Source organism: Rhinopithecus roxellana, chromosome 8 (assembly GCF_007565055.1).
Source record: "Rhinopithecus roxellana isolate Shanxi Qingling chromosome 8, ASM756505v1, whole genome shotgun sequence".
Taxonomy (NCBI): Eukaryota; Metazoa; Chordata; class Mammalia; order Primates; family Cercopithecidae; genus Rhinopithecus; species Rhinopithecus roxellana.
Window position 1 is genome coordinate 19,756,097 of NC_044556.1, and position 14,970 is coordinate 19,771,066.

General features: G+C 41.3%; 1 protein-coding gene across 3 annotated transcripts in view; it reads right to left on the bottom strand.

Moving 5' to 3' along the window:
- Positions 1-538: 538 nt before the first annotated feature.
- Positions 539-14,970, bottom strand: part of TGFBR3 (transforming growth factor beta receptor 3) — a 215,599-nt gene continuing 201,167 nt past the window's right edge. For all 3 annotated transcript variants that reach the window (XM_030935974.1, XM_030935972.1, XM_030935973.1), the window contains exon 17: positions 539-4,011. In XM_030935974.1, coding sequence (XP_030791834.1) covers positions 3,893-4,011 — 119 coding nt within the window. In that variant the 3' untranslated portion in view covers positions 539-3,892. The remainder of the gene's footprint in view (positions 4,012-14,970) is intronic.

Sequence of the window (14,970 nt, forward strand, 5' to 3'; positions counted from 1 at the left end):
GCAGTGTGTAACAACAGCCGGAGTAGGAATAAGTCAGTGGTTTGAAGAGACATTTTAGAGGTAGAATAACACTTGGACTTATTGATTTGGGAAGAGGGGAGCCAAAGAGGCTGTAAATTCCCAGGTTTCTGGCTTGGACAACTGGAAGACGGTGGTACCATCTGGAGATATGGAATGCTGGAAGCAGCACTGGGGTATTTGAAGGGGCTAAAAATAGTAGACCTTAAACACGTATTATTTTTCTTTCTTTGACTCTGGGAGACTGACAAAGGCCCAGGAATGGTTTGCAGGGCTAGACACCCACTTCCAAGTCCCCTGCCACGTTTCTCTGAGAAGAGCTCTGAGAAGAGCGACAGCTCCTGCTGCACTCTTCTTATAGTCCGTACGCCCTTCCCGCTGCTCTGCACCTCTTAGCCTTTCTCCTCCCTCTTCCTCATCAACACAGTTGGAGCAGACGATACATTCAGGAGAAAGTCACAGTGAAAAAAGTTACATCAGCCTGAGGGTAGAATTTAATGATGACAAGACAAGACACATATTAATAATTGATATATATCTTTTTATTATGCACAGATAAAAGACTTAAAACTGTGGTTATCAAAACTATACATCTAAGCATCTTCACAAAATAGCTGACACACTGAACAGAGAAAAGAATACAATAGGGGTGTTCAAACTGGCCACAGGGATTTTAAGGGTACTCTTTTTACCCTCATAGATGATGAAAACCAGCAACATAATCAGGCTCATTCAGGAAAAACCAGAAGAGAGAAGTATTGTATTTGGAAACTGATAATAGTCCTTTTCAGAAAAACATCTGTCAGTTTCATGAACAACCCCAGATAAAACAAACATGAAAAAAATCACATAGGATTCACCCAACAAAATGTGCTCTGTTAACACAACCAGCAGTACAATCATTCGAACCATGAGGTAGTTACAGTACAAAAAGACTGGCACGCGTGTGAGCACCCCCCCACACACAATCATGCCCACTAAGAACACACGCAAGAAATGGATTTACAATCTTATTCCAAGATAAGGAAAAAACCATTTTTTTTTTTTGTTTAGAAAATGCTATAGAAACAGTTTAGACAGAAGAAATCTCTGGCTTTTTAAAATACAGAGTTTAACAGCTGGTAAACACCACATGGTGAAAAGCTATAGCGTATTATGCAGACAATCTGCCTTGGAGTTTAGGGCATTTCAACAACAGCTTCAGCATCAAACAAACAAAACAAAATGGCCTCTGCAGATTAAGGGTGTAGCCTGCAGAAATAACAAAAGATTGCAGATAGAAGAGTTCAGCTGAAATACAACAATACTTTTAAAGAAACTTGTAGAACATGTTATAAAAGTAGAGCTTGTACTTTGTATTAAAACTGTAAAGTGTGAAGCAATTAGAAATACTGTAATGAGAAGCTAGGGAGAAAATACCTTATTTTTTTAATGTTCATTTTTTAGAAACATTTCAGAAATACTTAACAACATTCACTCTCCAATATGAGATTAGGTTTTATTGACACAGATTTCTTGATCTGAAGAATACTTCTGAAAATGAGACCCAAACAAATAAAAGGTGATTTTTTTCCCTCTCTCTCTCTTTTAAAAAAATCTTTTGGTTTGCATCTATAAATTTGTAAATTAATTTTAAATTATTTATAAAATCATTGGCAATGTAGCATCTCTCTTAAAAATATATATTTAAATATATTACAGAAGGTTTTAACTCTGCCCTTCTAAGACATCGATGTTTTAATATCTCCTGATAGCTAATTTTCTTTTTAACAAGATGGAAAGGGTTTTTTAAAAAAGCAAAGGACTGATCAAAAGAATTCACAGTAGCTGAAATTAAACATTTCATATGGAGTAACTTAAATTTATCTAAAACACTTAAATATATCTTTATACACAGATTTTGTAGTAAAATATAGCTATAAGTGACTTAAAGACTCTAGTCTTCTTTGAAGACATCTTTAAACTTTTTTTATACATAGAATATGCTAAAACAATACATTCCACTGAAGGTTAGGCAAAGCGCATTATTTGCAAACACAGGTAGCGTAATCTAGGTCCTCCACTCTGATACCCTTCTGTTAAAAAAAAAAAATTAAAGGAAAAAAATTCTCTAAACTCATGTCTTCTTCCTTTGTATATGGAAATCTGGAAACTTTTCAGTAGATCAATGTAGATAGCCTGGAAATCTCAGCCCTAAAGTAATCTGTTTTGGTTAAAATTTTCCTTATTGAATGTCTGTATCTATCAGGTTAGTCAGATTATTACTCAACGATTTGGTAAAAATGATTGTCAATTTCCACATACTTGTTTCCCATGTAGACATTGCCCTAAGGTTTTAAGCTTCATCAACATTTCCTACTGAGGTTCCATTCACAGACAACCAGGCATAACTTCCTTATTTTAAGGGCAGTGGGATTTGCTTATGAATATTTTGGGGGCAGAATCTAACTTGTTCTACTTATGGAATTCTAAGTTATTTGGGGGAATTCTGGAAAAAGAATAATTTGCAATGAAGCTATCTTCAGCAGTAAAATAATTTAGCATGATAATTTCCCTCTGGCATTCTCTCTCTCTCTCTCTTTTTTTTTTTTTTTAACATAGAGGTATCACTGAGCTTATTTTAGCTGCAAAGTGGCATCTTATTATTCCATTTAATGAAACTCCCCTCAAGCCCTTTTTGAGTTTGGGATATATTTAAGGCAAGAGAAGTAAGGCAATCCAAATAAGTGCCCTTTTCCAATCTCAGCACCATCTTGGTGGAATTGGCGACACTATTCAGATAACCAACTGGAGACCACCAGGATTTGCTATACATTTGCATCTCGCTAGAGTTTGGTTTTTATAAAAGGGCCTATTTTTTTTTTAAGTTGATATGTTTTGAGTGGAAACACTCACCCTACCAAATATACTTAAGAATAAGTTGCAACTCTAAAAGCATAAGGACATCTTCAAATTTTCTCCAGCTGAGAAAATGAATGTGCCAGATGACATATTATATCTACTTGCATACACATAGAAATATATCACTGTGCAAATTTCTCCTTGATTTTATAACTGAATTTCACCTCAATTTACACATTAATTTGTCAGAACAAAATATTAGGAATGGGCACAAATCTGTGGTTCCTGATTTTGGTCATTTTCAATTTCTGTAGGCCTGTAAGAAATACAACATTTGCACCAAGACATTTTGCAGTGGTATATGCAAGTACGGGAAGAAACAGGAAGCAGATAAGGTCACCAGCATTGGTTTTGGCCCAGGGCATAAGAAAGGAATGTTGCCTTGACACTTGTCAGGGTGCAGTCCCTGAGGGCAGCATCCATCAAGGGACACATCAGACCCCACAGGGTGTGGCAGCAAAGTCAGAAGCGTGCATCCAGACGAAGGTGCGAATTAGACAGGAGGAACGCTTAGAAAGCCTCAAAGCATTTCTTGTTTTACATCTTGGTTCAGATATAAAGAATCTTTGGCCGCATCTCCTCACTGGTTCTACTATCTGGCTATTAACCATTTACCAACTCCTTGAGTCTGGGTAAAACTCAGGGCCCCAAATTATATGTTCTCACCTGGACAAAGCAGCATTTTAAAAACTGGCATGTGTTTCACATTGAAAACCCCCAAGCCTGTGAGGGGCTGGTGGAGAAGACCACCATTTTAGCTTTCTCACATGAATTCTAGTGTGGTACAGAAGCCCAGGGTAATGTTTATATTAGCCCTGGGTGTGGGGTGAATACAATGGGTGATCTTTATACTGAAATTCATTCTGTCTTTACAAGGGAACCAAAATCCAGCCTTCTGAGCCTGGACATGAGGCTCAGTCATTGGTCCTGCCCTTGGCAGTAGCTGAGCTGGGCTGGGCTGGGCTGGGTTGGGCTAGGCCGTGCTGCTGCTGGAGCAAGGCGTGCTCTGCGTGCTGCCGATGCTGTGGGCAGCACTGCTGTTTTCCGAGGCTGGCGGGGAGGTGGGGACTTGCTGCCTTCCTGCGGTCTCCCCTGCAGTTAATAAAGAAAAGGCAAAGTCAGAGAAAGACGCATATTATGTATGTGCATTCCTGAAAAGATCATTTATTCCGCATTTGCCATTTTAACCGATGTTTTTCTCAATCAGGGACAGAAGCAACTAGGCTAGGTGCTAGGTGGCCGGAATACCTTCTAAAACAAGGCTTCGCTATTTGTTGTTTTAGTTTTAAAACATCATGAATAGGAAAAAGAAGACAGCTGACTGCCAGGCAGCTCTAGTGGCTAAGACCTCTGACAGCTGATGACAAAGTCCCTGAATCTCAGGGTCTACAACCTTTGATGAAAACACCACCACTTGGTCTGTGTGAACTGGCAATTGACCAGCACCTGTACTCAGGAAACACCGTCCGTCTTCTGTCATTAAGATATTGTAGGATTTGGAGGGTGTGACCTTTAAATTGTAGTTAAGAGAACCTTAGAAGTTTGGGAGCCTTGTTCTGAATGCACTTGCTAAAAACAGGAGTGAAATATAGACTTTGTCCTAGCTACAGTAGAGAGAGCCTTGTGTGCCAAACAGATAAATTACCTGAGAAATTGGGGTGGGAGATAGCTGTTACTGGAAAAACCTTTTGGGGAAGGGGTTTAGCTGTTTGCAAACGGGGACTGCAGTTGCCAGCGAATGGCCTCTCTTCCCCACTGAGGTTCCCTGTGGGGTGCAGTGTGAGTATCTCCTAACACTTTAAGCATCCCACTTTTCATTACACACCCCACTGCATTTGAGTTAAAGCCATTCATCGTGCCAAATGTGCAGTGCTTTGGAGAGGAAGGAAACCTCAAGGCACACACATGGTTTGCATTTAACAGTGCAAAAGGCCCTAGAGTTAGTCTTCTCTTTGGCAAAACTGGCCTCAGTGCAACCCTCAAAAATAGGCTCTAGGTAGGGAAAAGTGATCAGGGCTCTCCAATAAAAAACACTGCATTTACTTTGAAAAGTCAGAGCATAAACTTCATAAACTTCTTGTAAGCAGCATCCCCTCCTTCAATATGGGAAACCCCAGAGGGCCAGGCCTGTTTATGAATGAGCCTCCTCTTTCCTGTCATGCTGAAATACACATCTATCAGCCGGAGATAAGCAACCCTCCCAGCTGCTTCATTAAAACAAAACACTCAAGGAAAGGCCCTGCCCTCCAGTGCAGGAACTTGGCCCCATTACTTCCATTCTCTTTCTGGGGCCCCTCAAAAGCCTCTGTGAAAAAAGCAGTTCTGCAAAATGTAGAACTGGCTCATGTCCCTGGGTCTGGTTACAGCTTTTCCTGTCACCCCTTTCATGAACCACACAGTTATACACACTTTTGCATCAACCTCAAAGTATTTATGTGCTTGTTGTAAGTTTGGCCCTTGTTGTACTTCCTCTAATTATCTTCTGGGATTGGCGGGATGGATAGGGGACTGGGGTCAATATTCCTGAGAAGCGGAGAAACACTGCTTTACACTGCTTTTTTTTTGAGACGGAGTCTCGCTCTGTCCCCCAGGCTGGAATGCAGTGGCGTGATCTTGGCTCACTGTAACCTCTACCTCCCAGGTTCAAGCAATTCTCCTGTCTCAGCCTCCCGAGTAGCTGGGACTACAGGCACGTGCCACCATGCCTGGCTAATTTTTTGTATTTTTAGTAGAGACAGGATTTCACCGTGTTAGCCAGGATGGTATCGACCTCCTGACCTCATGATCTGCCCACCTCGGCCTTCCAAAGTGCTGGGATTACGGGGCGTGAGCCACCATGCCCAGCTGAAACACTGCTTTTGACTTTTTTGGAAACCTATGTTTTGGACGCTCCCCAGCACTGCCCTCTACTCTTCATGTGTGTGTATAACTAAGAGTGGGGAAATCTGCCCCCATGGCAATAACTTTCTGCCAAAAATTCACTTTCCCCAGAGTAGAAGCTTTATTTCTAGAAGGGAATCAAATCTCTTAACTATCCTGATGTCAAAACAAAAACAAAAAACCTCCAGAGACCCAAACAACTCTAGATATGCTTTACGAATTCGACTCCCTTACAAACCACATGTTGGTCCATACCCGGCTGGATCCTCACATAATCAATTAGAAGGACTAATGTGGCTATGCACGAACCACGTTTTAAACTTACATTTTCCTATTTAAATAAGGATACATCTGAAAAGCAGGAGGCAACTCCATCTTTTTCTTTTTTGGCTCACCTGGGCTTTGCTCAGCCCAATAACAGGTAAAAAAGTAAGAAGGCCTTGCTTCATCTAGCAACAGGGAGCAAGTTTGCTCCTCCAGGAGTTGCCCTGTGCTTGATCATTCACATTCAGGAAAAGGGCCAGGACTATGCCCTGCCCAGGAAGCCTGAATATCTGCTTTCCGATGTCTATTTGCCAAATATAATTTGTTGCCATGTCAGTTTATTTTCATCAGTGCCTATTAAATTTCCCGAGTTTTGGAAACTCTTGTTCTGGTGATGCAAAACACTTCAGAACAAAACCCCAAACAAAACAAACAAGCCTCTGCACTCGAGACTGCAGGATACATCTCACCAGCTGGATGAGTCAAGTTAACCTGATAGTATATTGACTTTGACCCAGTAATGGCCCAAGGTGAATCTCTGTCTGAGAATCTGCTGGGAAATATCGAAAGTCCCCTCTTCAGACCATCCTTTCCACTTCTGTGGCTATTTTCACATGTAAGATGCAAGGTTTCTCAATATAACCATGTTTTAAAAATAACTCTTACCAGCTGGGTGCGGTGGCTCACGCCTGTAATCCCAGCACTTTGGGAGGCCGAGGCAGGCGGATCATGAGGTCAGGAGATCGAGACCACGGTGAAACCCCGTCTCCACTAAAAATACAAAAAACTTCGCTGGGCGTGGTGGTGGGCACCTGTAGTCCCAGCTACTTGGGAGGCTGAGGCAGGAAAATGGCGTGAACCCAGGAGGCGGAGCTTACAGTGAGCCAAGATCACGCCACTGCACTCCAGCCTGGTGACAGGGTGAGACTCCATCTCAAAAAAACAAAACAAAACAAAAAAACCTCTTACCTTTTGACAGAATTCAGAAAAAGTTTTTTCACTGTCAAATGGAAGTGATGCTACAGAAAAATTTACCATGAGGAAAAAAGTTGAATGTGCAGGTGCTTCCACTTAATGGGCCAACAGAGACCCCTGGGTTTTCTGAGATGGGTCTTTTGGCTGTCTGCTCTCCACTGCAGTGGTCTCTGATTTTGTGGAGCACTAACTTTCTCTAAAACATCCCTTGGGTGACGAATATAACCAGGCTGCTCCTAAAGGAAATGGGCAGGGAGGACCTCGTGGCTAAGCAGACTAGGCCCAACTAACACATCTAAGAAAATCAAAGAGGGCGCCTTGCTCGTAAATAAATATCAAACTTGGTCAGCAGAGGAAATGTATTCAGTCTTCATGCTTTCCTCCTAAAATCTCAAACCACATTGAGGGAACAGAGATTTGAGAGGAGGGAGAGTAGGGGAGAGAGGAATTTGGTATCTGACATACTCTCGAGGAGGAGGGTACACTGAGGATAAGGACACTAAGTATTCATTCCACCCATCTCACAGTTAGCTATGGCTGGGCCTAGATACTGCCAGAGATGCCTTAAGAAATAGAAAAAGCCAGGTGCGGTCACTTACAGTGCCAGCTACTCAGGAGGCTGAAGGGGGAGGATCTCCTGAGGCCAGGAGTTAGAGACTGCAGTGAGCTATGATCTCGCCTGTGAAGAGCCTCTGCACTCCAACCTGGGCAACATAGAGAGACCCTGTCTCTACAGGGGGAAAAAAAGAAAAACAGAAAAATAGAAAAATAAAAGCAAAAAAAAAAAAAAAAAAAAAAAAAAACCGCACCAAAAAAAAAAAAAATTTCTTAATGGAGAATGTTTTATTTCTTTAGCATGGCATGGAGTTGTCCAGATCTGACTTCCTGCTACCTCTTTGGCATCTATATTACAACTGTATTCTTATTTCTAAGTCTTTCACCATGGCAGATCCTGGGGAAGAAACTATTCAGGAAAGATGTGAACAGCACTGGAGGACTCTGGGGGGAGACAACAGAAGAGTTCAAGAGAAAGATGAGGGGAAGCTTGGTATTTAGGCCAAAAGAGACTATTGCAAATACTGTCCATGAGGATTATTACAAAAAGGAGCAGACAGCTGTTCTTTATCTCCCTGGAGGGCAGAACATGAGGACATGAGTTTAAATGGCAGGATAGGGATTTAGGTCAGAAAAGAACTTGCTGATTATGAGGATTGGTTAGTTATAGAGGGAATTTATGGAATCTCCTTCTCAGGAGATATTTAAGCATAGGATGGAAAACCATATACCTGGGGGTACTTTAGATTTAATATTCCTTGATGCTAGAAAGAAAACAAAGATATTTTCTTCTAGGTCTATGTGTTGCATGCAATTTTGTATTAATTAATGTCTCAGTTTCTTGATGTCCTAACTGTAATTAATTCCCAAGCTCACTCTTTAAGCAGAGTGAATGATACTACCTTTAATTTAAGAGAATTCTTCAATCACTTTTTATCATTTTCAAATTTCATTCCTCCCCAGTCTCCAAGCGAAAGACTCTTCTTTTGCAGCAAAATTCTCCAGGAGGGGTGAGTTAGATGTTGTTAGAAGTCACGGGGAAAAGACTATATTAAGAATTAAAGTTTTTCACAATGTCCTGCCTACTACTTTCTTTCTATATTCCTGCCATGTGGCCAACCTGTTTGTATACGGACTTTGGTTTTCTGTGGTATCTTCCTTGCCTCTGTGGCCCCTGAATAGGATGCAAAGTCTGACAATAACTAAGAAGAAGAAGAAAAGCCAGGTGGAGGAGGAAGGCTGCCTCCCACAGCTATCACTGCAACCCCGAGTCAGAAACTGGACTTGAAGCTGTGGTTTGTTCAATGGCTAGACTTGCTACCTCAGCAGGTGCATTAGTTGTGTTTCCCTTTAGTCAACAAAGAGATCATCGCTACTTCACAGGGTTATTGGGGTGAGCGTACTTACAACAAGAAATGGGCAATAAAAGCTTTTTCAACTTTAAGGCTGCTCTGATGTGTCAGCAGAAAAAAAAAATCTAAGAGTGTAAGGATCACTGTTTCACAGAGCATAATAAAATGCTGAGGTTTTGAATTAGGTGTGCCCGTCCCAACTCATCGGGCAGTTTTCAACAGCCCTCCATGGAACACACCATGTGTTCTTAAAGCAAAAGTCAAGCGCATACCCAAAAGTCCACCCGAGTCAGGTAAGAGGTTTTCATTAGGAGCAGCTCTAGAGGTGCCAGTGTGTTCCGAGGCCTGCGGTTTCTCCAGGTTCCCAAGCACAGCCCGATGAAAAGAGAAATAGCAAGAAGACAGGCTAAGGTGTGATAAGGTAGGAGGCAAGAGACCAAGCCCTACGGATCAGACAGATGCAGCTGGAACAGATGGAAATCCCAATGTGACTATAAAGAAGGCAGGCTCCACTCTCTTTTCACTCAAATGCTCATATCATTATTTTATAAAACCATTAAACACAGAGGTTAAGATGAATGCCTTCCGCTTTCCTGGTGTCTATTGGCATGTCTTTTTCTCTCAAAAAACAAAGCACCTCCCAGAGCATCTGGCCATTCATACCCTTCCCCCTTCTTCTCACCCTCCCCTCAGTTTCCATGAGAGGTTAATAGAAAACTTAATTCTTCAGATTAGAAACACTTCTTCCTTCTCCAGTGAGACTTCCCTTGTCAGTTCTCCATTTTTCTGACAGAGTTCTTCAGGTCATTGCTTTCCTAAAGGTTGGCATGTGTGCCTGTAGCTGGGTTTCTGCCCGAGCCAATCTGCTTATAATCAGTCTGTTTGGTTATTCTCTTCCTCTGAATGTCATGGGGATTCCATGACAGCAAGGACTTTGTGTTGCTCATGGCTATTTTACCAGTGCCTAGAATAGTGTTGGCATTTAACAACAGCTTAAAAAATCCATTGAATAAGTGAGTGAAAGAACGAATAAATGAGTGAACAAACCAAAAAAATGTAGCTGATACTAAACAGAGGCAAAAAGAAAAACCAAAATACTTGCTAATTAATGTTTATTATCTGATAAGCAGAAGGAAGAGAAAAAGATTATGGCTACATGACCTTTGAATTTGTAATAACACAATAGGAAGAGATGAGAAGAGTGAACTCTGAACCAAGAAAGCAAGATTCCAGTCCTGACTGCTGTGCCTGTGTAACTTTGAGCTGGTCACATCAGTTCTCTGGACTCAGTTTTCTCGCTATGTAAAAAGGAAATGTTGATGCAGACTAGTAATTTTCCAAGGACTCCCTTTAAGAAACTGATTTAAAACAAAAAACAAACAAACAAAAAAAGCAAGCGTACGACTTTGCATAGAGATAGTGCATTTAAAGGCACTGACTTGCATTCCTTTCCCAAATCTTACCACAATGACAGTAAATGGATTTTTAAAGGCATAACACATGACAACAAAGATAACAAAAGTAAAGATAACAACAATAAAATATTGGAAGCTGGTGAGGAAATGGGTGAGTGGCAACTGACTTGGCAGACTCAAGAGAGCTGAAACCTAAGCCAACAGTGGGAAAAACTGAGAAACAACCAATTTATGTCACTGAACCCTTAAAAAACTAAGGGAATGGTGGCATCAGGCACCTCTGGAAAACTCTCTTGAATATATGGCTATAAGCAAGAGAGGTTGGCAGAACTAAATGAGAAGCAGAATAGTTCTCTACATTCCCTCCCTCACTCCACTGGGCTGAGATCTGCCCTTCCTAATCCAGGAAGAAGAGGGGAAGTTTACTCTCTTAAGAGGAGGAAACCGAAGGTTCCAGGAATGATCAACACCAGGCACACTTGAGGGCAACAGTACCACATTCAAAAGGGGGGGACTCAGCAAATATATAAATACATATTTTGGCTCACCTGGGTTTCTTTTGCTCAGCCTAAAAAGAGATAAAGCAAGATGGCCTTGCCTCATCTAGCAACAGTGAAACTCTGAATCAAGAAAGTAGGGTTCCTGTCCTGACTGTAACTATGTAACAAATTTGTCTCCTGCAGAAGTTGCTATGCGCTTGATTATTTGCATTCGGGAAAAGTGCCAGGACTATACCCTGGGCGGGAAGTCTGGGTATTTGCTTTCTGGTGTCTATTTGCCAAATATAATTTGTTGCCATGTCAGTCTATTTTAATCAATGCCCATTATAAAGGTCTTTCAACAGCCAGTCCTATACCTTTCAAGCAGGAAACAGAAAAACATATTTTATGGAAGCCTGATGAGCTAAAGAGGAAAGATCTGATGATGAGATATCAGGGGTTCATCAATAAAATGGCCCAGTCAGATCACCTGAAGGAAGTTCACAATCAATACGTACCACCCACAGCTTAGCATTTCCTCATTCTTAAATAATCCTATATTAATATTCTCAGATGATACTGTACCCATGAAACAAGAATAGAACCTTTTTTTAAAGGAAAAGAAATTCATAGGAAAAAAGTTATTGGAATTAAAAAATTTGAAGCCAGTATTAAAAACTCAGTAGATAACTGAGAGATAAAGATGAGAAAAACTCCCAGAAAATAAAGAAAGCAGAAAGATGGAAAACAGGAAAGAAAGGAAAATTAAAGGACAAGAGGTTCAACTTTCAAATAAATAAAATGATTTCTAAAATGAGAGAAAACAGAAAAAAGGGGGTGAGAAAAAAATAATCATTTTTAAAACTCTTAGTACTGAAAGACAGGAGTTTCTAAACTGAAAGGGCCCAATTATTGACCAGCACAACGTATAAAGATACATTTAACTCAAGAGATATCACTGTAAAATTTCTTCCAGAAAGAAAAACAGGTCATATGCAAAAGGCATCAGGAATCTGCACAGCTCTGAACTTCTCAACAGCAATCCTCAGAGCTAGAAGACAATGAGGAGGGCTTTCAAAAGTCCAAAGGAAAAAGTGTCTATAATCTAACATTCTATACCCTGCCAAACTATCTACCAGGTGTTTCTGTTAAACGAGGATATTTTCAGACATGCAAGGTGTGAAAAACATTTGCCTCCTATGTACACTTTAAACCAGGAACAAGAAAGGCAGGAGATATATGACACAGGACATCCACAACTCAAAAGAGAAGTGAACGGAATGCACAGAATGGTAGTGAAGATCATAGGAAGACAGCAGCGTCCAGAAATGGAGGGAACGGGTTCAGACAGGAGCAAGTCAGAGGCTCCAGGAAAGAGCTGAAGAAAAGGAATCAGTAGAACATTCCATATGTCTCAATGTATTTTTTATTTTTTTTGAGACGGAGTCTCGCTCTGTCGCCCAGGCTGGAGTGCAGTGGCCGGATCTCAGCTCACTGCAAGCTCCGCCTCCCGGGTTCCCGCCATTCTCCTGCCTCAGCCTCCGGAGTAGCTGGGACTACAGGCGCCCGCCACCGCGCCCGGCTAGTTTTTTGTATTTTTTTTAGTAGAGACGGGGTTTCACTGTATTAGCCAGGATGGTCTCGATCTCCTGACCTCGTGATCCGCCCGTCTCGGCCTCCCAAAGTGCTGGGATTACAGGCTTGAGCCACCGCGCCCGGCCGGTCTCAATGTATTAAAAGGAGATTGAGACAGCTGGCAGGGTCAGCAGAAGAAATAATGATAAATATATAGAAAATTAAGCTAATGACTGAGGCAGGAGAATGGCGTGAACCCGGGAGGCGGAGCTTGCAGTGAGCCAAGATTGCGCCACTGCACTCCAGCCTGGGTGACAGAGTAAGACTCCATCTCAAAAAAAAAGAAAAGAAAAGAAAAGAAAAGAAAAGAAAAGAAAATTAAGCTAATGGGGTAGGGTGGGGAAAGATAATAATTCTAGGGAAAATTAAAAGTCATACAGGATATTATACATGAGTTAACTGTGATTAGCATTTAGGTAGTCATAATAATGTAAACAATAAATGCTGATCTAACCAAAATGTCAGCATATTTCTATTAAGAGGATGGCGGGGGAAGGAGACATTTTCCATAACAGGGGGTCTACAAAAAAGGTCTAAACCTGCAAAGTCAAAAAGCAGCAATATACTCGTGGTATTTAGAAGTATGGATTAATGTCCAAAAGGATGAGCTAAGTGTCAAAAATAATGCTCCGGGGAGTGAGTTAAGAAGGTGGGGCAGTAGGGGTTTGATTTTTTTCATAACAAGTCTTGTAGGATTATTTCAACCTTTAAGCTACTTGCATATACTACTTTAATAAAGCTAAAATGTTTTACTAGAAAATAAAAATAAAAGCATTTGTTCCTCCCTTCAAGAAAAAACCAGATATGATTTTGCATGTGATTTTAGGGACTTCATGGACTAGAAGTTAGGGACCCCTGAACTAGGTAGGGTTCCTAGGAGCATGAAGATTCTATGGTTCCAGCACCATTTCAGCCCCCACGCACCCCTCCTCTCTACAGCATCTTAGGAGAGAATGTAAGTTTTAGGAATGGAGTTTTCCAAACAGAATTAATCCAGCCTTAAGGGAATATCTCTTATTGTGCCCAGAGTTGTCCTATGATAAAGCGGGAACCCCATCTTTGTAGGCTAACACACATTCCAGGTATGTAAGTAGATATCCACAATCCAAATTTGTGACTTGGTTTTGTGCTCTGCGCTGCACATGGAATGGAAAGCGTAAACAAAGGGAAAGTCATTCAAATTAAGGATTGTTTTTCACACAGAGGCAGATGCTATCTGAACCCCCAAATACAGCATATACTATCTGTGAGTTCCACAGCTTCAATTATTGTTGAAATTGAACGGACTGAGGTAGTATTTGTATCGTAGCTCTCCCCATTGCCCACTGCATTATAATCTTCCTTATTAATCTAAATTGCTGCTAGCTGACCCAGGTAAAAAACTGAAGGGGTTCCAGAAAAGAACTATCATGTGGTCCTGAAGTGAGTCTTCTTCATGCTTGTGTTATGCTCGTATTCCTCAAGAGCAATCTATAAAATGAACCAGAGGCTACAGTTTTTAATAAAAAGTAATTTTGAAGCTGTCTCATAAGTCATGCGAAAGGATTTTAAGCCCAAATGACAGTGTCTATAAATCTTTTACCTTCTGAATCAGTGTAATTCATTTTGCTGGAAAGCATCATAGGAGGGAGGTCTTTGGTTTCATTTTTCTTAAATTTACTTACAAACCTATTTCTACATTAATGGTACTTTTAAGGTCCTCCTGAAGTCTCTGGCTTGGGGGAAAAAGGATCAGTAACAACAGACTTCCAAATTCAATGAGCATGAATACATGCCATACAACCAAGCTTTGCTTTTTGTCAGGTTTGTGTGCTTGCCTGTGGGTAACAGTCTGGATTACCGGGGGGATTTCAGTGGGGTGTGTTCCAGTAGTGAGTGTCATTTGGTTGCCCTATATTCTGCCTGGACCTGGCTTCCTGGCCAAAGATTAGCTTTGAGAGTGCAGCTGTGTGACCAAGGCCAGTCAGTGGCTGAGCAGGCACATGGTAAACATCTGTGGGTGACCCAGTCTTCTTGGAGTACTTTCAAACTCATTCCCAACAGACAACATATGCTGCCAACTGCCCTAACACCTCTCAGCCAGGCAGGAGGTTGGAAAAGTTGCAAAGAACTGTTAGCTTGAGATCTGAACATGTCAGTATTCCTGTGACAAAATTCTTACTTTAAAGTGCCGCTCTGCTAAATTCTATCTTTCTGGTCCGTTTATAAACTGTTCATGAGGAAGAATGCTCCTAAACTGATTCACGGATGGTTATATAATACTCAGAATCATGACACTGGAGTCTTATTTATTTTGAGACAACTCTTTCTGTTGCCCAGGCTGGAGTGCAGTGGCGCCATCACAGCTCACTTCAGCCTCAACCTCCCAGATTCAAGTGATCCTCCCACCTCAGGCAGCTGGGACAAGAGATGCACATTACCACGCCATGCTAGTTTTTGTGTTTTTTCATAGAGACAGGGTTTCACTATGTTGCCCAGGCTGGTGTTGAACTCCTG